The sequence below is a fragment of the Scleropages formosus genome, chromosome 10 (assembly GCF_900964775.1).
Source record: "Scleropages formosus chromosome 10, fSclFor1.1, whole genome shotgun sequence".
Classification (NCBI taxonomy): Eukaryota; Metazoa; Chordata; class Actinopteri; order Osteoglossiformes; family Osteoglossidae; genus Scleropages; species Scleropages formosus.
This window is the reverse complement of record NC_041815.1, coordinates 19,340,307-19,368,299: the sequence shown is the minus strand read 5'-3', so window position 1 is coordinate 19,368,299 and position 27,993 is coordinate 19,340,307. Positions and strand designations below refer to the sequence as shown.

Here is a 27,993-nt window from a genome sequence, read left to right as displayed (position 1 = left end):
GGGGTATTCATTTTGTAGTTTGAATTTGATTAGGATGATGATGTTAAAAGAACGGACAGAATCAGAGGCAGACAGACTGACCTCCACAATGCCTGGTGAGATCACAGCGAGGATGAGATAGAGCCATATGTAGGCAAAGATGCTCCAGAAGGCTGTGATGAAAAAAACCCTCAGGTGCTTGATCTTGCGGGATTCGCCATCAGGGATGACCCACACGCACACGCCGATGATCACAAACATGTTGAAGGCAGCACTGCCCACGATGGTGCCTGGTCCCAACTCACCCGCCTCAAACTTGTGGCCACATACCTACAACCAAACACACAGTGAAGGCACCAAGTTCAGTCTCGACCATACTTTTGGGATTTCAGAAAAGAGTTTTACGGATGAATATGTAAGTCTAAACACTCTTGCATTCATTTCAAGCAACCGTTGATCAAATCGTAGAATGACACACACAGTCCGAACCACTTGTCCCATACAGGGTCGCAGGGAGACAGAACCTAACCTGGCAACACAGGGCGTAAGGCCAGAGGGGGAGGGGACACACCCAGGATGGGACACCAGACCATCGCAAGGCACCCCAAGCGAGACTCGAACCCCAGACCCACCAGAGAGCAGGACCTGGTCCAACCCACTGCGCCACCGTGCCCCCGTGCCCCTGCGTCCCCATGCCCCCCTCGTAGAGTGACTTTGTCCTTGAAATCACTGGATAAGGTGGTGTTCACCCCAGAGATGGCAGTCAGGACACACATAAAAAGTCACATATAAAATGCATCACAGTGTCACCAGAGAGCCTTCTGTTGTACTCAAAGGATCAGCAGGGACAGTTCTGGGAGAATCGGGTACATCTGAAGAGCTGGAACTATGTTTTCCAGTACGGTGCATTAGCGGGCGGCGTATGCTGTGCACCTCAATGACGGACAGGAGGATCTCAGGTGCTGAGGAGCCCAGGGCCATAAGCGTCAGGTTGGACACCGTCTCATTCCAGATGCGGACGGTAGCCACTGAAGTCTCTCCATTGGGCATGGTGATGGTCACCTCCTTCTCCTGAACAGCAATTACAGAGGTGAAGGTACCTTAACATAAAAGCACACTGATATACTAATGTCAAGCCAAGTGCTGTTTTGTATAACCTACCAGATTTAGCAAGGCCTATTTACTTTCTTTTCGTGCTTTGTCGTCTTGTTTGTCCCAGCCAGTATATTTACGCTAAATACCTGCGAGCAGCTTCTTGCTCATTAGGGCATGAAAGAATTGTTCGATGGGCAGAGCTGCATGCAGCATGTGTCACAGAAAAAATGCAACTAGAACTTAGTGCTCTCATCCGCCTCTTGATGCGGAAATAGCATATCTGCACAAAAATACTGTTGAGAAGGTGTTTTTTGAAACTGTAGCTAGAATTACAAGAGAAAAAGTATTGCTTTGGTTTGGGTGCTATTATCATCTTTATATTAAGGTTTAAAATATTCCTTTAATATCACACACACACACATTGTCCGAACCGCTTGTCCCATACGGGGTCGAGGTGAGCCGGAGCCTAACCCGGCAACACAGGGCATAAGGCCGGAGGGGGTGGGGACACACCCAGGACGGGACGCCAGTCCATTGCAAGGCACCCCAAGTGGGACTTGAGCCCCAGACCCACCGGAGAGCAGGACCCGGTCCAACCCACTGCACCACTGCACTCCCCCTGTTCCTTTAATATTTTGAAAGAGATTAAACATATAAAAATGAGCTAAGAAAACTAAAATAAATCTATTGTAAATACAGAAATGTGGTGCAAATACAGTGAAATAACATGGCTGCCTTATCATCTTTATACAGACAAAACCAACAGGCTTCTTTCTTGCAGTGAACAGGATCCGGTAAGAATCCTGTTGCAAATATTGAGAGGCAGGTCTTTACCAAGGGACTCAGCTCGGAAAAGTAGGTCCTATCCTGTCTGAGTTTATATTCACTATGTTGTAATGACTGAACAATATGACTGAAGGAGTGGGGAACTGGGAGTGTCTGTGCGAGAAAACCGACTTGAAGCCCACTGTACCTGCGAGGTGATGACCTCGATGGAGGCCATGAAGCGGTCAGCAATAATGGACACGCCCAAGAACAAGTACATGAGGGAGACAAAGTATACGACAGCCCGGGCCACTTGGTCCCCCAGGCCGGGCATCTGGGGCATCCACACGGGGAGGAGAATACCAGGGCTGCACATGTCTGAGTCGGAGCAAGAGCGCTTGAGGCCACCCGTGTCATTGCCATACAGCTCCGGGGAGACGGACGGCGAGGCACGCTCCTGTTCCTCAACAGGCTGGGACTCGGGAGCGCCAGGCTGGAGCAATGGGAGCAGCAGGAGCACGAGCAGGGGAAGGTGGGACGGCGCAGAAAAAGACCCCATGGCTCCGGCAGGAGTGGGCAGATGTAGGGGACTAGGAATGAAGACAGAGGAGGAGACACCAGCAAAGCAAGGAGGAGCGGGAGAAGGTCACCTGCAAGGAGGAAGACGGGGGGCAGGGAGGGGAGGACCAGAGTGGATGGGGAAATAAAGCGTGTGGGAGGGGAGCACATAAAAGAAGAATTATCATCATGACGTCCTGTGAATTCTGCCTTATTGCCTTCAAGCTTTTTAATAAACTGCTCCAAGAATCATTTGCTACCAACAGAAACAATGTATAAAGCATGTCCATATTGTCAGTGCAGTGCTTTTGTAAAGGATCGAATCTACATCTGACTAAATCTCTCATCTCAATCCACCCATAAGTCAAGCAACTGCCGCCGGCCCAGGATTTGCTTGAGGACAGGTCAAGAGAGAATGCTCGCGTCCAGGACACGGTTGAGATGGTGACAGTGACATTAGTGTTGTGTCAGAGATAATGTCGGCCAGCACAAAGCGCGACTCAGGCTGCAGGGAATTTGAAGAAGCTAATGCCAAACACTCGACAGGCAATGCCATCTCGTTCTTTGTTCGGGTCTGGATTCTTTGCTGCCCGAGGAGGCTTTTATGGCCAGTATCTGAAAGATCTACGGAAATCGTGTGTTTGTGTAATGAATCCAAACTTTCAAGCTTTCCAAGCTGTAAGCTGTTGTGGAAGAATTAGAGAAAGGAAGCCAGTGCATCTTGGGCTATATGTATCGGCACTACGCTCCAACATTTGTTCAGAGTACTAAGCAAAGTGCGCATGTGTGGCTGCCTGTTTTGCGTATTGTGTCCGTTTTCTCAGTATGAACGGAAGCTATGATGAGTGCCAGTGCAGTGGATTAGTCACAGTGTGAGACCTCCGCGTTGTCACATCATACAAATATGCTTTTATTTCTACAGGGTTTCATAGCGAAAGACACACGTGCACATTATCCGAAACTGCTTGTCCCGAGCGGGGTCGCGGCAAACCGGAGCCTAACCCAGCAACACAAGGTGCAAGGCTGGTGGTGGAGGGGACACACCCCAGATGGGATGCCAGTCCATCGCAAGGCACCCCAAGCAGGACTCAAAGCCCAGACCCACCGGAGAGTAGGACCCGGTCAAGCCCGCTCCGTCACCGCACATCCTCTTCATAGCAAAATAGCAATAGCAAAATAATCATTACTGCAAAAGCATGAAAATACATTATCTAAACAGTGAATGGTATTTGTGGTCAAAACTCGACAATTTTTCATTGGTGCAACATAAAAGGTAACAACAAAAGTTTTGGGGTTTAGCAGAACAACCAGAGTAACTGCATTTTACATAATTACAACAGTTCAAATAGTTTTTTTTCTTAAATGAGTGAACTTCTTTTCCATCCGAATTCTCTACTGTGCAGCCATCCTTACAAAACCAAACACCATTTCGGTGGCCGTGACCATACGTCAACCTGCCACCACACTACCCCGGTGGCTTATTTGGTAATTAAATTTCCCATGATGCATTGCAGATGGGGCCTGCTTCCACATTCTGCTGTATTGGACAGCACCTCCAGGCCGGCAATGACTGGAATACCAAGCAGCAAGGAAAGAGTGGGTGGGGAGCGCTAGATGAGATACGGTTGGCTTGTCTTCGATGCGTTACCGTTGCATGTACAGTAAGTGACAAGGGCTCATTCTGCTGGAACACCTAGAAAGGTGCTTGCCTTACTAGTGGTGCTCTTTATATTCTGCAAAATGTTTAACTTGAGGATTGCTAGTTTGAAGGAATTAGGAGAAAGTGAGTTGAGAGAGATGTGGATCCTCAGTAAGAAGAGGTGGGACATGCTGTAGTGAGGCAGAGAGAAAGAGATGAGGAAGGGCTGGAGATAAAGCGTCGGAGAGAAGAGAAGACACTGAGAGAACGAGAAAGGGGGAAGCCCTGCTCCACGGCTCACTCATAAATATTCTCTGCACGGCTGGATGTTTCCATGGTGACTTGGTGAAGGGATAGGAAGGATGATCTATCACAGTGAACGAGGGGAAAAGAGTGGGAGGGGAAAGGGAGAGCGTAGAGGGCCGCTCAATAGCAACGCACAGACTCACATGTGAAACAGACCCATGAACTTAAAATGTCCGTTGAACACGAAGTAAAAGGGCGTACAACACACCCTCTCACACTTGGCTCTTCCAAAGCAGCCAATCACACTCCAGCCTCTACAGACTCGACCAATCAGAATCGCTAGTCCATACAGCATATTCACAAGGGATGAAAACCAAATTGCAGGTATCAATAATTCCTGCCCCTTTCTTACACAGCCTGGTCCTGCGTTCTTCGGAAACCACTCTACCGCCATACTGGTGCACAATTAGATAAAGGAAGGGGGAAATGAAGAATATCTCATTGTTGCAACTTCACCTCCCTGGAAAGTAGTCCCAGATGAAAAGGCAAGGTCTGATACAAATAAATTTCCCCTGACACCTCTGACAGCCCTGGCATCTGCTGGTCAGCCTCCAATAATGCTTTTATGATGGTCTGACAGTCACATGAGAAATGACTGGATCTACTCGAGCTTCACAGATACATGACAGAAAACGAATTTCTTACCAGCAGTACAAGGTCGAGTTTTTGTAGGCTTCTTTGCCTTAGTTATACTATCCTCCTTCAGTATAGGCCGACTGTGTATTCAAAGGAAAAAACGGATGTGTCAGTTGAAATGTACATGTTGAAGATGTAGATTAAATTTTGTTTTAATTTGACAAAGCCAGCAACGTACACAAAAGAAACTGACATCTGAAATTATTTAGCTGTCACTTTACTGTTTTTATTCATGCATTTGTTCACTGTTTGTTTGTTTGTTCGTTCATCATCAAAGACTATTTGTTCAGTGCAGGGTTGTGGTGGTCCAGAGCTTATCCTGGACGTGCAGGACGTAAGGCAGGGTCCACCCTGTAGGGGACACCAGGTACAAAACACTTCTTTACTCACATGTTCACACACAAAGTGCAATTTGGAGTCACCAGTTCATCTAAAATACATAGCAATGTACTGTGGGAAGAAACCAGAGCACTTGAAAGAAAACCATACATACACAAGGAGAACATGCCCATGCCATACAGTCACAATCCTTTGTCTGACCCTCAGTCCAGGTGTTGTGAGGCACTAGCATTGTATGCTGCACCACTATGCCTTTCAAATGTGCAGTTCTTGCACATTTCACAAGTTTAATCATAATGATACTTGGATAACATCTCAGAGTGGACTGCATTGATCAAGGAGAACTTTTTTACTGCACAAGAAACTGAAAGGAATGGAAGAAAATGACAGGCAACCTCTGCACTTCAGAACTGACCTGAATGGATGGAATCATGAAAAATTCATTTTTAGCATGCAAAAAACATTTAGAGTAACAAACAGCAGGAATCCAAAGGTTATAGAGTATGACCTGTCTCCCTGCCCCACAGGAACCAAAACCAGTGTATAGCACCACTGAACCACCCCACACCCTGAGCTGTTCCAACTGAATTTCAGACCCGGTGGCTGCACCACATAGTATCTGAAAAATGAGAAACGTTTATCCTAAATGAAAGTGAGTCACTGGTCTATTTCTGCATGCCTAAACAAGGTACTCCTCCCTATTAACAGCCTCCCAGGGTGGGATCGGAAACAACGGCCTTGATAACGTGGGACAGCTCCCGCTTGGAAGCTCTTCAGGTAGACAGGTGGACGACAGGCCGGGCCATCCAGGACCCGGGTTCCCTTTCTTCACCTCGCACCCCCGCACAATCTGGGTCCCCCCACGCTTTTACCTGGACGTCAGCATCTTCTAGTAGATAGCGCTTCCTTTGTAAAAACACAAGCTTATTATAATTAAAATGTACTTAATTATAATAAGCTCATACTATAATCAAACATTTCAAGTAGTTCTGTACAGTTTAATCCTAAAGTTATTGAAATTATTTGTACCGACTGTTTGTTTATTCAGCGATTCCTACTGGAAATGTGAATTGCATAGACTGGGGTATGCAATATTCGATATTTTGTAGTAGTAAAATTTCCTATTTAAGACCTAGTGACTTATATGCTGGTTTTTGTAGCTCCCATCTTATTGTTACGTGTCATTGAGCTGATGAAACCACTTGCTATCCACATAAATAAAATGCCTTCAGAAACGTTATCCACTTGTGTGCTTAGCGTCAAAAGGAGCTGTCCCCATCGCTGCTGTGATGATGTCCATCCATATACTTGCTGATGTCCTCATCTTGTCCTTTAACTTCCCCCAAGCATTACAGTTCATAGTTCCTTATTCGTTCATGTATACACATTTGTACCTTGTCTTACAAAAATCAGCTACGAATTGTCAAAGGTACAAAAATTCCTTTTTTATTTATTCTATTCATTTTTCCATAAAACTGGGGGTTTATTTCTGTTTGTAGCCATTAATGGGGAGCAAAACATACTCAGATTGAAGAGAAACTCTCTCACACACACACACACACACACACACACACCGTCTGAAGCTGCTTGCCCCAAGCGGGGTTGCGGCAAATGGAGCCTAACCCGGCAACACAGGGCTGGAGGGGGAGAGGACACACCCAGGACGGGACGCCAGTCTATTGCAGGGCACCCATTTAGCACATTTTTATTTATTAGACCGATTGTGTATCTGAGAATTTTACAGAAACAACCCAGGAGATAAATAGAGGTACGTGTCTGTCTTCTATCTTTATCTTTTTTGACTGAACAATGAAAGCGAACAAAAGCTGACAAACATGTTTACATAATGCATCAGCCACTTTGTTATGTTCAGTGAAAGTTTACTGTGAGACATGCAGGGTGTATGTGCTTTTTAATACTTTGTCCCTACTTGACCCTCCATCACACTGCACGCCACACTCTTTTCTCTACTCTACCGCTTCATTCTGTTGTGTTGCCAGATGCACAGACAAAACATGACAGTGTTTTTCACGTATGAAGCAGAACACACTGACTAGGAGGTTGTGCACATGATGTATTTTTTATTTTAAGTTATTCTAAGGTAGACAAGTTCACTGCTCTCTTTTTATTTCATTTTAATTAACTTTATTTGATGTATCTAAGAAAACCTAACCCATAAATAAACTGAAGTATTAAGTTTTATTGTTAAGAATTCATTGATATCATGGCTCGATTTACAAACAATCTGAGTTATGAACATACATACAAAGTGCGTTTGTAAGTTGAGGTAAGTATACTCTTAATGTTTGGGGGTCCATATATTTGGGGATATATACGAAGGGATGTCAGCATCAGATTTTTTGTAATTCTGAAGCAGTAGCTGTTGCCATTTTTGACAACATGCTGAAAAGGGTATGAATGTAATAACAGGATATGACATGTCATATATTGTAAACTTCTCCTGGCCAGTCCATGACAGACAATCAGCATTAACTCTGGTAGGAAAAGAGAATGCAGCAGCCAAGGAATGTAAGGCGCTAATAAATGCCATTGAGAGCAAGGGGAGCAACTGTAGTTATTCGCAATTATCTTTGTACCCGGGGGGAGTGTCAGCACCCGCCTCTGTGAGAGGGAGCTGGGAGACAACTCAGCTGAGGGCACAATGTTAGCGCAGTGATGGCACTCCTAGTGACAGCCCTCCCTGAGCTGTCTGCTCAGCTCCAAGGAATAAGCAGCACCAATCCGGAGCTAGTTAGTTGTCTCTTCCTCTTATCACCGCGTTAGTCCTGCTGCCACCCCTTCCAGGATCCCACCTCTCCAGCGGGTGGCCGTGCTCAGAGAAGAAGTCTGTGAAAGCAGGAAGCCCATTTTTCCACAATGCATCTTTTGAAAAAGCATGGAGTCAAAGAAAGGGATTTCTCAGGCTTGACACTATTCTACACTTACTCCAGGCCAGCCGAGATAATACCAACATTTCCGGATAGTTTAGACTAACACCTCAGTATGGTTTGGGTTCAGAACTTAATGGAGCTTTTACCATCATTCCTGAGTACTACATAATAAGAGCTCATTAAATCTGACATTGGATTGAACTACATCTCGCAATAAGATGGGAAATGTCTGCTGGTCCAAAGAACGATGAAAATGATCATGAATGCTTACACTAATTATTATATAGCACAGTACTTTGTGTTTGTATTAATTAAGTTTGCAGTTAGAAAGAAAAATCTGATGATTTGTGGGCACAGGGATTCCCCTTTCTCATGAACAGTGCACATTTTCTGATCCAGCAGATTATTATTATTATTATTATTATTATTATTCAGCCAATTAATTTATTTAATGTGATTTATAGTATTAAGTTGGTACAATACATATGTTGTTTCATGCTGTATACCACACTACACTGCTGAACTGGCACAAACCAGCACCAAACACACCCGGCTAGAAAGGAAAACAGAGCGTGGCTCATGAATCCGCTGTGCACATGTGCCCTTGTTATCTAACACAAGTTCTCCTGGGGCAGTTGATGAAGAGCAGCACAAGCTGGGGGCTGAGCTTTACTCCTCAACATGCACAGACACCAGTGGTCCAACTGGGAGGATCCATCCACCAGTTATCTACAGGATGAGGCAATTCAGCAGCTTCTTTCTGTAAGCAGCATAAGCTTAGCTGCCTTACCAGCTATAACATCTGCTCATGAACTAGTATCAATTAAAAAAAGGTTACAGGATGTATTTTAGAACATCAGCGCAGAGAGCCATTTCAGTAGTGTGCAATCAGTTAGTTTAATTCGCCAATGATAACGGCCAAAAGGAGTGGCATTACATTTTGTGTTACTGCTTCTTTCGCAAAGACTATTTAATCTTACTGGCTTTGGCAGAAGATGACGATGTCGCCCATGTTAATGTGATAATGAGATAAGATTCAGTAAGAAGTGGGGTGGATTTGATTGGACTGAGCAAAGAAAATAATGCGGAACCCCACTATCAATGCCAATCGGACCCCCCCAGTCGGAGTGGGCACGGCCATGGAATCTAGCTGTGCCTTCAGGAAAAAACTGTGAATCTGTTTCTTATTATCTGTTCTAAAGCCTCTGTTTTGGAATTAATGTCCTACTACCTATTTCTTCAGACACTGATGTCAAAAAAACGGTGGTTCATATGAGCCAAAGAGCTTCTAGACAGGCAGCAGAAGAAAATAACAAAACCGAATAAATAAAAGGTAAAAACTGGCATTCAGTGAAATGTCACAGGGATACGTGTGTATATAATTTAAAAATTAAACGAAAGGACACAAAAATGTGTGGACTCAGTGAACCATGCAACACAAAATAACACGCTGCTCTGCTTTCGGCTTCAAAATGTGTCACAATTTCCCTGGACCCCCAACCCCCACCCCCGCTCCCACCCCCTTTAGTCTGCATGTCTCGCGATCCCTCTGTCCTTGGCTGCCGCCAACGTGGAGGGTTTTGCGCCTCCAGTCCCCTCCCCCCCCCCAAAAAAAAAAAACAAAAGAGTAATACGAGCAGGGGAACTAACAGACACCTCAACGAAATACACTGGCTGCAAAATATTCTGTATAATCCTGCTTTTTTTAAGCACTGAATTTATTTGGCCGGGGGTCTGAGTGTCCTGTGGTGTCACACTCTCTGCTGAATACATGTCACAGCCATCGCTGCCGGTCCTGGGTAAGTGCTGGCGTGTCTTTTCAGCCTGTTTTCTAAACCGTGTACATTTGGTATTGTGCTGCTTTGCATGATGGGTACTCAGGCCCCAAGCCTGTTGTCCACCAGTCCTTGTAGGAGTGAGCAAAGACAGTGCAAAGTGCTCATCTCCTGCCTGACCAGTGCCTAACAGTTCTTACAAATCCTTTCATATACCTGGGAATTGTTACCATAGGAAATCCAGGTATGACTCCTGGCCCTTGTACTGATACATTGCAGTTCATCTCCTCCTTAACCACTGTGCTACCTGCAGTCCCAGCGCTCTGGTCCTCTCTTTGTTACAGTGCTTTATGCCAGAATGGAACTGTCACCAAGACCTGCTCCAGTGTTGCCCTGTTAGAGGCTAAAGAGAAAACTTACCACAGCAGGATCCCAGCATGGACTGATACTTGTTTTCCAGTTCAGACCTCCTCACGGTTGTGACAGTGTGATACTTTGTTGTGAACAAACGATGAGAAAATGTAAGTGCTTGCCTCTCAGAGCTGCTGTGCAATCTGTTGTATAGAGGGATATGTTGAGCCCTGCAGCCTTAAAAAGACCATCAAAATAGTTCCTTTTTAATTAAAATTACAGGTTATGTAATAGTGGCTGTGATGTAGTTATGTTGAGGTTTCATGTACCAATTAATCTGTGACCAGTTAAATAATTCCACATGTGCAGTTTACCAAATAAAAAAAATCACAGAAATTCATTTATGCTCACATTGGCTGCGTTTGAGCAGCAGCCTTAGTAAAATGTAGTTACGAGACCACGAGTCTTTGGAGGGGTGTGGTGGAGCGGTGAGCTTGGCTGGGGCCTGCTCTCCAGGGGGCCTGGCATTCAAGCCCTGCTTGGGGTGCCCTGTGATGGGCTGGTGCCTATCCTGGGTGTGAGCCCCTCTCCCTCCAGCCTTGCGCCCTGTGCTACCGGGTTAGGCTCCGGCTTGTCGTGACCCCCCGCTTGGGATGAGCGGTTTCAGTCGGAGTGTTTGGTGATTCTTTGACTTGCATCCCGTTGTGTAAACTGTCAGTGAGACCTTACAGACATCAGAAGGTAGCAGTATAACTACTGAAAGAACAGTACTGTATGTGGAATGGCTTTTACACAAGTTTCAACACTCTATCTCGCAAGTACCAAAGTGAAGGCATTTTATAACACATCACTGTCATTACAGGCATGATGCTTCTGAAATGGGTGTGTCACGAGTATTATACCGGCAAAGTGCAAGCTTCACATGGAATGTGTCAAAGGCCATTGAGCAGATATTGTACTGTATGGACTACGACCTTAATGCCGAGCAGTATTACAAACCTCCAACTTTTACTTTCAACAGTGTGGTAAATGTGACAAAACAACAAACAGGCTTGGCTCCACATTAAAAATGTAAACAGTTTACCCTGCTACTTATTTTTACGCTTCTTTTCTCTATTATAGGCATCAGTGAGCCCAGAAAAGTAAAGTCCAAAATATGATGGTATGGAGTTAATTAAAAAAATTCCATGTGTCCTTCCAATTAAATACCCGTTACAATTGAAGAGGCTTTTTTTGGGAGGTTCTCTTGGACAACACTCTTAAACACCTCACACACACACACACACACACACACACACATTTTCAGAACTGCTTGTCCCATACGGGGTCACGGGGAACCGGAGCCTACCCGGCAACACAGGGCGTAAGGCCGGAGAGGGAAGGGGACACACCCAGGACAGGACGCCAGTCCGCCACAAGGCACCCCAAGCAGGATTCGAACCCCAGACCCACCGGAGAGGAGGACTGTGGTCCAACCCACCACGCCACCGCGCCACCTAAACACCTTACATTTTGGCATATTGTGAATGTGAGTTTCAAACATTACCCTTTTCTCCATCTTACCACATCCAAATTAAATTAAAACAAACAATTTCCCCAATTTTCTGAAAGCAGCAATATCTAAGAAAATTGTTTTGTACAGCTGTTTTCAGCCAAAATTTCACCACTGTGGTCAAACTGGAGCCGACAGTTTGTGCATCTTCAGTTAAAACTCCAAGCACATATAAAGCAAGTCTTACTAAATTATCAAAGAGTTACATGACTGCTCTAGTATAGACATATGCATAAAGGACAATCTTCAAAGTCTTGCATAGGCACTCATGTTCTGGGTTATTCCTTCATTCATCACTTAGCCAGTAAGACGTTTCAGTTCAGATAGTTAGATCAGGGCCTTCCCTTCCATTTATCTTCATACCTAGACGAAGAGCCAACAGCTGGATGCAGGTGGAATTGATGTAGCCATACTGCCACCTTTGCTTGTTTTTAAACTAAGCACCGTTCCATCTCATAAGGCACTGCCCCATTCAGTGAACCATGCGTGTTTCATTGAACAAACTTTCATTTTAGACCATCCAGAAACTGGAACAAAAAAAAAAAAAAAAAATCACAGGAGGGCTGTATTGCAAAACAATAATTGATTTCAATGAAGTCAATAAGAGCTCAGGTGGAACAAACATCTTACAACCTTACTGGTCTCCCAGGGCTGGAATTACTCAAACTAAATGAACAGCTAAATCAAGTGAAGTGCAAACATAATGTGTTCCTATCACAGTTCACCAATCAGCTTTCAGATGGGGAGTGGGTTTATGTGTCACTCATACATGTGGGCCATCTGCAGCACACTCCTGGGATGGGGGCAACAAAGTAACTGAAGATTTGCAACCCAACAGCTCAGTATACTTAGTAATAATGGCTGGATTGACTCATCAAAGTTGGCTGACTGGGTTTTAAAAACGGTTTTACTGTGACTTCATTTGTGGAGAAAAGCCACTACATACAGCACACCTGCTGGTGTTAACCGAGTTCTAGCTATTTATATCAGTTAAATCAGTTGCATATTGTAACAGCGAACCATTGCAAGACCAGTGACTCTTTATATATACAATGTAGCTACCTGGTTTTGAAGGGTATTGCAGATGTGCTTACACCCTAAAAAAGAGACAATATGCACATTTTGTCAGCACCAAAAGCATGTATTACTACTCGTGCACAAGATAATAGCAAGACTTTGTGTCTAAGTGTGTATTGTTAGGGTGTATCCCAGCCATATTCTCTCTGAGATTTCTGGTTTCGATGTCTTCCTCTGGCATGAAATAAAAATGCTTAGGATCATCGATAACGGCATTAATGATGTCTACAGTGAACTCAGCATTGGGTTTTCTGCAGTGCCACAAGCCCTCCTTGTTGATGTCCTGTCCAGTCATCTGCACTATCAGCCTTTATGATTAACCACAGTGATTTGATGGTGACAGTGCAATTAAGTTCACGTTCTCCCTGAAAAGCCACTAATGCAGCCATGGTCATTGATGCATTAATGTCAACAGCAGTGGTGAACCTGAGTCACAAATAGGATATTTCTCCGTTGCCTTTAACATGCTGCAATGCTCCAGACAGTGGAGTTTATCAGTATGGTTATGTGGCAGAACAAACAAGGTCGTGGGGTGCAGGAACCACAATCTGGTCTACGTTCTGTATTCTGCTACCTGTTTGACTATTACAAGCAGAACAGTAATAGGAGTAAGAATGATACGTGCAATTCCACCTACGTTAAAAAAACAAAAGCAAATGGACTGATAATAAGAAAAACCTGGATATGTGTACTATACCAACCAACCAATTTCAATAACCGCTTGTCCCAAGTGGGGTCGCGGGAGCCTATCCCAGAGACATTGTGCAGAAGGCTGAAGCACACCCTGGACAGGACGCCAGTCCATCACAGGGCTACAACTAGGTACCCCAGCACACATCCAGACAAAGGTACTGGAGCAATTATAGGGCAAGCACCTTACTCAAGGGCACTACTGCCGGAGGCAGGGATCAAACTGGCAACCTTCAGAGCCAAAGGCAGCCACGCCAACCACGATGCCACCACTCTACTATATGAGTACAATTCATTTCAACATGTGTTTCCCAAACACATGCTGAACAACCGAAAAATACAGGCACACATACATATGTGGGCACAGCATCAGCGGTATGTTGTGTGTGGTCACCTTTTGACCTCCCTGATGCACTACAGCAAAATCAGTTTAATAGAAGGGGTCAGTCTGCTATCAGCTCCACAGCATAAAGAAAAAAATTCTCTGTGTATGTGTGTATCTGCATTGGACAGTTTCTTCCAACCACACTGGACAATTATTTTTGTTTCCTTTTTGTTTCCTCTTTGTTTCTAGAACTTTTTTTTTTGCCGGGAGCCAGAATTGGGTCATCAGTCAGCTGATATCATTTACATAGTGGAGGAAGCTGTGCAGAACCATGGGAAGCCAGCAGTGGATTCCAAGGAGCAGCAGAAAGAAGAGAAGAAGATGAAGCACGAGTCAAACACCTTCTCCCCTGGATACATCTCTGTGCTCCGGTCCTGGTCGTGCCGAACACCATGGTCATAAATCTCCAGCAACTATCATTTTTAAACCCCTCCAATCAGAGTTGGCTCTGGGCAGCATGGATTCCTCCAGGCCAGGGAAAAGGGTCCAGGCGTGATCACTACGTTGGATGCCGGGCGATGGCAAACCGGCTCATTAATAATACTGCTTTGCTACCTAACCAAGCATTGACGAATGGCTGTTGTGGGGAAGTCATTAGAAAGACTGTGCAGGATTTCTATTCAGGATGTGTGAGCAGGCTGTCTGCACATATTAGCAGCACAGAATTGTGACGGCAGTCAATTAAATTCCTTTTCCTCCTCTGGGCTAATAGGTGACTTTTCTTCTCTGCACTTCATTCCACTTTTCAGACAGCAGCGGTTCAATTCCATTTCCCCCGTCATTGATTTAAAACATAATGGAATTGTGTATAAAAACTGTGTGGTCAGAAAGCAAACATGAGGAGCTTGAATATGGAACTATTTTAGTCCCTGGCTCTAGTGCTAAGTGACTATCTCTCTATAGTGACTTAGAGAGAGAGCGATAGAGAGAGATGTGTTTTTAAAGAGCGAGAGAAGCGCAGGCAGAAACAATGAAGTGGAAACGATGGAGGGAAAGCATACAGAAAAAGGATTTTTATATTCGTTGTCAGACCACTAGAATGTGTATAGAATGCTCTTCTAAAACATCTGTACACACAGGACAACATCTGGAAACGCAATACTCTTCAGCAAAAAAAGTTCTGAGATGCTAGGAGAAGAAAAATAGGTGGACATCAGGGCTAAGATCACCTTACAGCCATCATACACACGATGTACTCTATATTACACGGAAACAGGGTATTTACAGCATGCGCATGTCAGGCACAGGTGAAGGATTAAGGCAGCAAGCATGCCAACAGACAAGGGTCCCTGGCAGGCTGTCAGCACTTGGCAAACACCGAACAGCAATCAGTCCAGTTCTAGACCACACTGTCTCTAAATCTTTTTCCCTATCAAACTGAATCAGCAGCAGGTGCACATTATTTTAGCCCATCCAGGTCCACATGCCTGGATTGTTCCGAACTATTTAAATAAAAAACAATTCAGAGCACATTACTCATTTTGCTATGTGTGGCTGTATGGCTCATATCCACAATCAATCAGTTTTTTTGTGTCTTAAAACTTTTAAATTGCACATTACGGAAATGTATTAATTTCTCTTGACCCTCTGACAGTACTAAATAAACAGAACAGATAGAAAATTATACATTTAAACTGCTCATTACCAGCTTAGTTTGCAAAAAAAAAAAAAAAATACTGATAAATATTATTTTAGTAAGATAAAGTTTGATATGTTTTGCATCCAGTGCAATGATTAATTATTTTCATTATGAAAGCAGTCCATGTTTTTCAATATTGTTATAGCATCAACTCAAAATTCTCTTAAAATTAAGGTAAATTGTTGTCTAAAAATGTCCTCAAAAAATAACATTTGGATTCATAACACTTCAGTTCCAGGAGATCTTTAAAGGCCCATTTTACATTTAAGAAAAATGTTTCCTGTATTGCCACTTTTTCAGTGTACATAGTTTCATCAGGTGACTGGCACTGAAAAGTTTATACGTCTGGATATTCAAATTTACATTTAAATTCATTATTTAGCAGATGCTTTATTCCAAAGGAAAATACATTTGACAGCTATGTACTATTTGGTTGAAACCTTCATGCAACGTGACTTAGAATAGTAGACAAACTAAACTTCTGGCAAAAATCCATCCATCTATACAGCAGATGATAATACGAAAAACATAAAAAGCCATATTACAAAACATGATGACAGGAGCGTCTTTATGTACGATAGCCCTGAGAACAAATTAAGAAAATCCTGATACGTAAGCATCTAGCACAGCAGAGCCAAAAGAAAACACCACATTAAAAAAGGAATCGCAATCAGAGAAAAAGTAAACTGAATTTCAAGGTAAACTACAGACAAAAAGAACAAAAAACACAATTAATGAAGTTATTAAAGAAATGCAAATTTAGAAAACAATAATATTACAAAAAAGAAAAGCAGCACAATTTGAAGCATAATGAAAATGCTCCAGGACATGAGGGGGTGGTGTCAAATCCTGGGTCTCGGGGAAACCCTGCAACTTTTGCGAATACTAATTTATTACTAACAGCGTTATTTTACCACAGGAGCCATGGAGCACCGGCAAAGAATTCTCAGCACAGCAAGCGAGGAAACCAAAGTCAGCAGGAATATTAAAAATGATACCTAGGAGAATTTCGTTTCGAAGACGTCTGCCACCGTTTTGCTTGTTATCAGTCACTTTTCCATAAACCACCAGTATGGAATATGTTCATCTAGTCAGGTCTGCTGTTACAAAATATATTTAACACATACACTGTTACCATTGATGCTCGCTGATTTTCATTTTTCCCAAACTAACGCTGCGATAGATACTGTTTGTTCTACAGTCACAATGAGGACAATTAAATTTGTTCAAGTCTAGACATAACCTTTCCTATGGAAATGAACTGCTTCAGGAAATTCATCCAGATCTTAACACATTAATAGTAATGAGGTCATTATCACATGCTTTGGAATTAATTTTTTGTAATAAATCACACAGTTCTAAATTCATTTTTGTAATAAATTATCAGGCTTGCCTTATTAATTATATTCTTGCACATTTTAAAATCTTCAGAAACTTGTAACCGCTTCCTTTGATCAGTACAGATTCCTGTTTACATTTATTTATCAGACACTTTTCTCCAAAGCGACTTCCAACGAACACTATGTAGTGTTATCAGCCCACACACCTTACTCACCGTGGTGACTTACACTGCTAGGTACACTACTTACAATGGGTCACTCATCCATGCACCAGTAGAACACACTCTCTGTGTGTGTGTGAACCTGAACAGCATGTCTTTAAATGTGGGAGGAAACCAGAGCACCCAAAGATTTACACTGCTAGATACACTACTTACACTGGGTCACTCATTCGCACATCAGCGGAACACACTCTCTCTGTCACTCACACACTGGGTAAATCTGAACAGCATGTCTTTGGACTGTGGGAGGAAACCAGAGCAGACACAGACTGCCCAGGCATCAAACCCACGTTCTCTCACACCACCCAGGCGCTCTGATACAGCAGTGCTACTCACTGTGCCGCCCTGCTTCATAGCATATGTACTCCTAGTGTTTTTGTCCATCTGAATACCATATGATTAGATTGAGAAGAGCAAATAAGTCCAGGCTTTCCTTAAGAGGCAGACTTTGAAACTGCCCCCGATGGCCTGGAGACCTTCTCTAGTAGGTCATGCACTTTAATAGTGTGTTTTCCCAATCTAAATTGTTTTATTCCTGCTACTTAGGTTATGTTTTCCCAGTTTGGTTGTTTCACTTTTGCAGTGCTTTCAATTCTTTTCAGTGCTGGCGTGTTCTCCGTTTGTTTGAATGCTTCTCTTTTTGGGTTTGTTCTTGTGTTTACGATTAGGGTTTTCTCTTTGTTGTTTTGCCTTTGCTGTATTTCCGTATTTGTTGCATCCAATTGCTCTTCAAGACCGGTATATTAAATGATACAAGATTTTTTTTCCCCCCACAAATGAAGTATATCTATTATTGTATTCACAGCCAAAAGAAAAAACGCTGTTTCCTTTTCACAAGTTCGCAAATTGCCTATGATGCTCCTTTAACATTATAAGTTGAGTGGAGAACATGTACCAGGGTAGGGCAAAGTGTCTCCGTGCTCCTCACAGTACATACATATATTCTCTTAAGCGATGTTCTCCTGAAGGACGTTACTGTAGGTAGTTTTTGCAGACCAACTGTACCAGCATGCAGTGTACTTTTCCTAACACGTGCTGCGGCCTCCTGCGTCAACAGCACAGCATCTACCCAAGTAATTTGACCGCGTAGATATAGAGTTACTAGACCGGTTGTGTGTTCTACCAAATGTACATTACACTATTTTATCCAATATGTCATTTCTACTGGATACATTTTCATTGCTCTTTTTATTACTGTAGATAAACAACCAAATGTGACTCCTGCGACTGCTGCACGTATAAATTTAATTTGAAATTATTGATTATATACTTAATAGCAGTTTGGTTCCCTCATAAATTAAACTGTGACACCAAAGGGGAGCAACCAATCTAGTAACTGAATATCTAATTTTCTATCAAGTAATTGAATAGATAAAGATAGGTAAAGAATTAATATAGCTTGAAGGATTAACTAAATTGAAGAATGAAGTGAGCCATGTTCCCCCCCACCAATTACGCTCCTTCCCTCTCCCACACTGTCTTCCTCACGCTCGTTCTTCCTCTCCCCATAAATGAAAGCAAACATGCGTGAACTGAGCTGCAGGATGGGAAAGCCAAGAGCTTTGGTAACGTCCCCAAGCTCCGACGACGGCAACGAGGGCCTTTGCGCAGCAGACAGATAGGGAGAGACCAATAATGAGAAATAGATTTCCTTTTGAAGGATGAGAGTGACAACTTGAGTCTTGCTGCACCTGTTCCCAAGCTGGGTGAAAGGCTTGGGGGTGGGGGGGGAGGGGTGGAGGGGGCTTTTCCTTCTTCAAGCGCAAGGGTCAGAGGACAGAAAAAAAAAAAATAGGTATAGGGGGACAGCAGCATTTATGGTAGGTGATGTAAAGCAGTATTACTGGTTAAAAATAGAAAAGCATTACAGAAGAAGAAGAGAGTGGAATCTGCGCCATAAATGAAAGCACCGTCTACGTCCACGGGACCGGGAATGCGCATTAGATTGCGATGTTTGCGTGTCTTCGTTTTCTGTGGGTGGCCACATTCAGTGACCTTGCTTAATGTTTGTGTGGGATGTGCAAATGTTTGTGACCGTGTCTCAGTCTGTGTCTTTAAATGTGAATTCTGTTCTCCTGTGTATGCAGAGTGCAAAGAAGGTTGTGACGGTTGGAAAAACACATAAAGCACTTGTGCTTGTCAATGTGCGTGATGACGGTAGGGAGGGGGAGGGGGAGGGAGCGGCTGGGTGGGTCACTGGGTGTTGGATGGGTTGCTGCATGTTAAGCCGCTTTATCCCAGTCGCGTATCGTCCCCGTGCGGATGAAAGTGCGCTCCTCCGCTCCAAGCCTCCTTCCCATAACGCGTAACGGACACTAACGCCTGCATCATTAATGTGCTCCCTGACACGCCGGCCCATTGTTCGGTTGTGATTGAAATAGCGACTGTGAAATTGGCAGCATCGTATTTCACTTTCCAGAACCTGCTACGGTTACCTGCAGCTCAGACCTGCTGACACACAACACCGTCCGGGGTCTGGCCACCAAAGCGATCTCCGTTCGCGCGCTTGTCTTGGCGGAGGCGCGGGTCACAGCTGGAGCTCGGACACTCCAGACCAACCCAGGCCAACGCCACCAAGGCGGAACGCGTACCGACCCAGCCCCGCCTCACCCAGACAGCACCCGGACGTACCCCGTCCCACCGCTCCCGCCCATTTTCAAAACCCGGACGCTCCTAAGCGCGCCATCGACCACCGAACCCAAAGAGATGCGGCCACCCTCCCCGACATCCTCGGACAGAACCCAAACTAACGGAAACCCGGCCTCTCCAGTCAGGACCGGCTGCAAGAACAGCTTGATCGCGCTGCTGCTATCACGCAGGCACATCGGAGTCCTGTTCCAGTGCAGTTTAACCATTAACCACTTTCATTTTGCCTCCTGTTGGCAAAGACACTTGAGACCGCCTCTGCATGGGCACCTGGCCTCCTAGAGCCAGGGCAGAGACCTTAACAGGGGATCACCCGATACCTAGTCCCGCCGGTCTAAGCAGCCGGACTCCACCGATTAATAACTAATTAGGGCTTCGTACCCGTCAATGAGCGTCCGCTTTGCCAGGCAGACCATACTTTATTGTGTGGACTGTTTGAAAAAGAAGGGGACAGTCTGCATTATTCACAGGCGGCCCATTATTCCCTCTCTACGCCATTTCCTGCATGTTGGTCTGTAAGTGACAAGCGTTCCGGGACACAGACACGTTACAAAAGGGCCCGCGAGCCCCGCGATGAGACGAAGCACGGACCACGTGGGCATTGCGGCACTTTCACCTGGAGGCCGCAGGACTCTCCTACGCGGCCAGGCTTTCGCCGCGCGGTCACGGGAGCGCCGTCAGGTCAGCACATTCCCGCCGCAATGGATTCCTTCTCTGCCGGTCGCATCTTGCATGTATATTTAACAGTCGTCTGTCAGCGTGAGATATGGTTACGTTTACATGTATTCATTTAGCGGACGCTTTGCTCTAATGCGACGTACGTCTCACAGAAGACGCAACGTGCGCATTACGTTAGGATGAAGAGACATAGCTGCAGATGCGTGACCCTTAAGTGCAGTTTGTTTCCTTCACCTTTTGGACCGACGTTCATCACACAAGTGGCTGTAGAAAACTTTAGCGGAATATCGCCGATTGGTAATCACCTTCCAAGTAGTTTTTTTTTTTTTTTTGACATACATATAAACGTTTTGAACCAACGCACATCGCACGAGTAGCTGCGTAAAACTTTATCCGAACATCGACGATTCCTAATCACCTTCCTGGTTATTAGACACGGTTCCACTGTCTATGTATAAAAGCGGCTATTTCCTCCAAGGATTATGATTAAAAAAAATAGAAACTGCTTTTTGTTATTTCTTTTTAAATAGCAAAAGTCAGCTCGCTGCTTCGGGGACACCGTGACACATTTTATCAAAATGGAACTAAAAGCTAAGAGTCTTAAAAAAGGATGACCGTGTACCCATATCAGCCCATCATATCCCCTGTGAATGACTTGCCAAGCGGTTGCTACTTTTCAGCTGACAAACTCATCATGTCACACCTAGACTTACAGCGGCTGTTAGTTACACACGCAGGCTGAGACCGCTTGCTCCAAGCGGGATTGTGACAAGCCGGAGCCTGACCCGGCAGCACGGGGCGCGAGGGGACGCGCCGAGGACGGGACGCCCGTCCGTCGCAAGGCACCCCGAGCGGGACTCGAACCCCAGACCCACCGCACGGCAGGCCCCAGCCAAACCCGTCATTGATTTGTATCGAAATTTACAACATCCCCATACGGGGTGATCGAGCCAGATGTCACGATGAGTGAAGAGTGCCCTGCGGCAGCTTTGCGCTGAAGGGGTTGAGCGTACGCATCTGTGTGTACTCCTGTGGGTGTGTTAATTCTAGGATGAAGTATGTAAATTACCTCCTCCCATCAAAACCAATTGACTTACTGGTGAAGTACCCTTAGTGCCAACTGGATGTCAACAAGAATTGCTGTTCTTAAATTACACCAAAGACACTTAATGGTCTCTTGGCATTGATATGGGAAGCTGCCAGCGTTGCTGGTCATGTGACAGGCAGAAACTCGCCCCAGTCACCAATCTCGTGAGTGTTGTGACTCTGCCGGATTAGCAAAACACGGCAGCTCTCATTAGTTTCTCATACTGAAGCCGGGGCTGATATGGCCCTCGTTGATGGGGAGACACTACGAAGGCTACATTGCGCCATCCTGAGGGCTCTGCAGGGAGTCATGACTTGGAGTCGCACCGACCGCGGGGTAGCCCCTGTCTGCTGCTCCGAGCTGCCTGAGGAGCTGTGACTCAAAGGTCTACATGCGGCCCACACGCGGCCCACACGCGACCCGCGCGAACACGACGGAGGAGACGCGACTCACTTCAGGACCACACGTGTCCAGCAAAAACACAGCTGAAGAGATACGACTCCTTACAGGTTAACATGCGTCCCGCTCAAACACAACAGATGGGCTGTGACTCGAAGATCTAAATACGGCCCACATAGACACAACCGAGGAGACACGGGACATTGCAGGACTTCATGTGTCTCACACAAACACAGATGAGAGCTGTGACTCACCACATGCCTAATTGCGCTCAACAAAGACACAACCAATGGACTGTGACTCACACAGGCCTGCAAGTGCCCCAAGCGGACGAAAACACGACTAAGAGATTTTGACTCAACACAGGAATATGATTTTCACCCAGACACAGCTGTCTGAAGCAGCATTTCTGCTTGGCTAATGGAACATAAAGCTGGATCAACGAACCATTAGGGAAACATTCACGAATCAAGACAGTTTTCAGCAGCAATCTGCACTGGTTTGTTAGCAGCCCAGACATTTAGAAAGAATAAACATAAAAAATGACTTCAAATGACAGCGCCTTTGGAATAAAGCCACCAAACCTTCTCACCCTGTTGCTGGGTGAGGTTATTTTGCTGATGTTTTAAATTATGTGTGTTGATCCAGCCCTACCGGGGAAAACCAAGCAGCTTTATTAGCAGGAAGCCACCAGTGGGCCAGACATGTGGGCTACTGTGTAAACTGGGCACGCTTGAGCACACGCAAAGCAACACTTACAGCACGTTCACCTGAGCCGTGCAATCACTCTTTAATAAAGCGACTCAATCATCCCACGGCTACGAGCCCTGTTACTGCAGCTATTTATTCCTTTCACGAGGACCATGAAATTCCTTCATTATTATTCAAATTCTTCCGTTCTGAGGACAAGCTGTCAAAAGGCCGCATGCTTAATACCCAAGAAGGACACTGTGCCGTACCCTTGGGAAGAGTACTTGGCCTCAGCATAAAATGTACATGCACAGCTTTATATGTCTTCAAATGTAGAGTAAGACTGCAAACAGTTTAGAACGTGAGCTTCATAAGCATCAACCTGAGAGCACTTTCCAGTTTTCACATATCTGCAGCTTCTAATTTCTGGTTTGTGAAGTGTGTGAACAAATTCTTACAGTGTGAAGGCCCAACTCTTACGCACGCGCGTCCCATCAGAACATTGTCACACCTATAATAACTTCACATTATGTCAAAATAATGTTAAAAGACACCCATAAAACATGCATGGACACACAACAAACAGCTATAGTCTCAAAGAAATTAAGACACAAGTTCTGATCTCACACTGATCGCACAGATCCCTCACAACACTTACCCTCCCAGTGAGGTGTTGACAGCGGTAACAGCGGTACACCGAATCATTAGACCGATAATGTAATGAGGGAGTTATTTGACACATGCCTTGCCAGAGCCTAGCAACCTAATATGTGTGTGTGTGTGTGTGTGTGTGTGTGTGTGTGTGTGTGTGTGTGTGTGTGTGTGTGTGTGAGAACAAATTCCCAAGAGGAAAGACCTCCAGTGAAGCAGATCTGAGAGCTATAGGGTATGGCTTAGAGACTTACATTCACACCCATTTCTCTCTCTCTCTCTTTTTCACTTTACATCTCCATCGCTTTCTGTTTTTTTCTTTTGTTCCTCCTCTTCTTCCTTATCCCCAAAGATCTTCGTGTTTTCTTCCTGTTCTTATTGCATCACATTTGCTGAAGAAATAAAACTGCAGTGTGCACTCCATGTCATGAGACCAAAAATATGTCACTCAAAAAACTATTACAGAAACAAAGAAAATGCAAGGAAATTATAATGATTTAACTTCTAAAATCAAAACCGCTAAGTTGGAAAATTCCTTCCTTACAATTTTGGCGAGCAACTCAAGCCCTGCCAGGACATTCACATATTATGGCTTATGACAGTATAATATCTGGTGAGCATACATCACCCTTATTATGGCAGTATGGGGTAATTTATTAATTTGTCACACTGCTACAAACTATATACTACAAGCCCCTAGAAATAGATGCTCTGACTTCTGTGCCGGGCCTTAGGGACTCAGTCCTCAAAATCTGACTTTGTCACCTAACCTCAGATTCTGTGGCGTCTGCGCTCGTCAGGCCACGAGGCTTGGAGAAAACCAGAACCCAAAGGCTCAGCAGCCGGAGGAGTAAGGGCCAAAGCTCCAGTCAGCAGTGTGGGAGAAAGGCCTGATGGACAAGCACAATACCTGAGCAGAATCACAATGAGCAAACACTAAAAAAATGAGACAGGGAAAAGCAGAGCGGATGAAAAAAGGCTGATTTGAAAAACCCAATTAAATATCAGCATAGCTCTCATCTTTAATGGAGGCGTGAACATTTGCACAGTTAATGCTGCCCATTGAAATCATCCATCAGTGAACCTCTTGAAAAAGAAAAGATCCAGTTTTATAACAGCTGTTCATTACCAATGTACTTTAACACAGAATGGTTCCACGCAGGAAGGAGTAAGTGTCCTTCTGTTTTACTGCAGGAAGCGAGACTGAAGACGACCCATGGTTGTACATTACATTTTTAGTGGCAGATACACAATATAAGTGAAGGTGGAAGTTGGCCGGTCCAGGAGGGGCGATAAAAGCAATAACACTATGCCAAGTGCACTTATTTATTCCAGCATAGTAACAGTTAATATGTTTAAGTACAATCTTCTACAGTGCCAAAAAAATCCCCCAAGTGAGAGAAAAAGTGCCCATTCTGGAAATTGTCGATGTCACGCTCAGCGAGGCAGTCTAATAGAAAGCCATAGACGGACTCGGGCCGTTTCGGCACATGCTCAATGACCCGGCGTCGACGGAGCAGCCGACCCCTGGAGGGCGTCGGGGTGGGCTGCGGCACGGAGGGGGGGCGGGGGGCGGGGGTGAGGCCGAGGGTCCGCTGGTGCCGAGGGCTACTGTAATAATGAGCAGCCGTGCCTCGCCTCTCCCTAATCTGGGCCCTAATGTTCCCAGCTTATGAGCAGCGTCTGGATAATCGCTACATCTTCTGTCATGCTCCAGACACATTTTTCAGCTGGAAGCACAGAATGCAGACACTCTAAAGAGCAGAGCGTTTAATTTCCCTTGGAAGAGAGGCGCAACTCTATACGCATGCAGGGGGGACCTACGCGGAAATGCTCGCGAAGTTTTAACGTGGCAGATTTTGAACAAAATTCCCAGCGCGGCGGGTCGCACAAGTGGTTAAGGATACGGACCTGCAACCTGAAGGTTCTTGGATCGGGTGAATTTCTCCGGCAAGTTACCGACTCGTAAAAAACATGAAGCTGCATCGTAGCAGTTTCACAGACGGTTCTGTGAAAAAGAAGAGTCCGAGCACAACACGCGTTCCGTCACATGCGGCATTTGATAACACGAATGAGAAAGGCATGTCTCTGAACGTAAAGTCCGAGAGGTACAGTTACGCCGATGGCGCCGCTAAGGAGCTGGGAATATGAACAGAAATGCGATCGGTGCTCGCTGCTCCCGTCCCACCTCTTTCGGACAAAAACAGTTGAGTTTAGGGAATTTTCCGTGCGTCGAGCGTGTGGCCATAAGTGTAGGTGCGCGTATGTCACTCGCTATACATATCAGTCAGGGAATATACACGTCTGTCAAGCGTGCGCAAGTACGGTGGGACCTGAGAGCATATCCGCCCCCCTCTCATTACACTGAGAGCCTTGTGTCTTTCCGTATGCACTTAAGGTAAGTGAGCGCCAGGGATTAGCTTGCACCAATAGTGCTGACAGCAAAATGGGAATTAACACCTTTTGAAGTTTAATATACCCTCTCAGCAGCAGCACGGAACAGGTGACAGGTGCACTCTGCTGCCTGGTAACCAGCAGGGGAGCGCTAGGGCCAACCTGTCCACTGGAGGCGAGCGGAGGGAATTTGGAGGCACAGAAAGCACACACACATTTTCAGAACCACTTGTCCCATATGGGGTCACGGGGAACCAGAGCCTACCCGGCAACACAGGGAGTAAGGCCAAAGGGGGAGGGGACACACCCAGGACGGGACGCCAGTCCATCACAAGGCACCCCAAGCGGGACTCGAACCCCAGACCCACCGGAGAGCAGGACCGTGGTCCAACCCACTGCGCCACCGCACCCCCTGGCATAGGAAGCGAGTGCGAGAAATCAAATAAAGCAGCAAGCGGCAGACGCAAAGACAGAAGAAGAGTAAACCCAAAAAACGTAACGGGGGCGGAAATAAAAGGATAATTTGGGCGGAAAAATAAAAATGACCACTCTCCGAATTTAATAAGGCCTTTCGGCAGCGTGGCAGGACGGCGCTCTTCCGACACATTTGCGATAAGCAGGGAAGCCGAACACCACCGGAGGGATGGAAGGAAAAAAGAAGACAAAACCGTGGCGGCCTCAGGAATAAAGAATAAAGGAGCACAAGCGAGCCAAACGGCAGGATGGCAAGGTGGAAACAAGTAAACACGGACGAAGACAGAGAACCTGGAGGAAAATCAATGGGAAGGGGCAGAGAAAGTGGAAGAAGCAATCGGCAGGAGGAGCAAACATCTGGAGGAAAGAGGCAGGAGGGGTGTTGTGCGTCTCGCTTTCTGAAGGCAGCGTAAAGCGAGGTGAACAATGAGCCGCACAAAGCAGAGGTGGCAACGCACACACGCGCGCGCCCCCCGCAGGGACACACAGGTGTCTAGACGGTGATCACAGAATGCAGTGATTTCTGAAGGCGGCTGCACGATCAGCAGATGAAGCGCTCATTTTGGGGGCAGCCGCACATCCCCGCGCCTCTGCTGCGTCTCTGCCAGGAACCCAATCAAACGTTGAAGTCACTTTCTGACTTACTGCGTTTCGTGCCTTTACACTCCCACCCACCCTTGTCCCTTTGCCGCTGTCTCCCATCTGAGACGAAAGCAGCCCCCGCACGTCACGTGAGGTCATTCACCGGCACGGCAAATACGGTGTTCGCGGCTGTTGGAAGAGTGGCGGGAGGGGGGTGGGTGGGCGGGCAGCAAAGACGAAGGATATGAGGTGTGGAGGTGTGAGGCCCAAAGAGTGGTTGCACCTGGGTTGAGGCGGCATGTGGAAAACACAGTATATCGATCACCTTCCTGAGCTATGGGTTGAGCTACGGGAATCGCAGAGTGGGAGGGAATGTCCGGTTGTGTGTGTGTGTGTAAGGGTAGGGTACTTCTTACGTCTAATCTGTCATCAACTAGATGCTTCTCCTTTCATGTTTATGGTGATGAAGCATTTGCATTGCCTACCAGCTGCTGTTTTTCAAAGCAACTTAGATTTCTTTGACTGTAACATTCTCACCCATTTACGCAGTCCGTCCGTCCAGCCCATATTTACTGACTCAGCAGTTTTCTAAAGAGCAACACATGGGACTTGGGCTGCCTTGCATGTCTTAGAGATGCTCACAGCTGCTGGTCTTGCAAATGCTCCACTCGAAGTGCTTCGTTCAAAAGTTGGGAAAGCCTGCTTTGAAATTTCAGAAGGATGGTCCCTTTCAGTCTCGCACACAAACACACACACACACACACACACACACACACACTTTTCTCCATCCCTCTTGCTTCTGCAACACAGCCTAATCTCATGCAGGGAATATCTCTGTCCTCCTGATGCTCACCTGGCAGATGTGCTAATTTGAGTGCCCTGCTCTCTGCACAAGCTAATGTCGTTCCCGCTAAAGGTTCCCCGGTGTTAATGGCATTACCCGCTGCGATACGATTGGCTATCCAACAGAGAACACCATTGACCAGCTGACATGAAATGTTCTTACAGCGTCGTCGTGACATTTTCACAGCTTAATAGCACAGCTGCAACGCTCGGGCTTCAAAGGAACTTGATGAGAACATTAGGTGTTGCTGTGTGTGTGTGTGTGTGTGTGTGCGCGCTGTTATTTATTAGCACTCTCGTAGGCAGAGAAG

At 45.6% G+C, this 27,993-nt stretch overlaps 1 protein-coding gene across 1 annotated transcript in view; it reads right to left on the bottom strand.

Annotated features, from left to right (window-relative positions):
- Positions 1 to 27,993, bottom strand: part of slc8a2b (solute carrier family 8 member 2b) — a 64,811-nt gene that overhangs the window by 16,502 nt on the left and 20,316 nt on the right. Inside the window, exons 2-4 of the mRNA XM_018742790.2 lie at positions 2,048 to 2,489; positions 913 to 1,050; positions 82 to 309 (exon numbers count right to left, since the gene is read on the bottom strand). Coding sequence (XP_018598306.1) covers positions 82 to 309; positions 913 to 1,050; positions 2,048 to 2,398 — 717 coding nt within the window. The 5' untranslated portion in view covers positions 2,399 to 2,489. The remainder of the gene's footprint in view (positions 1 to 81; positions 310 to 912; positions 1,051 to 2,047; positions 2,490 to 27,993) is intronic.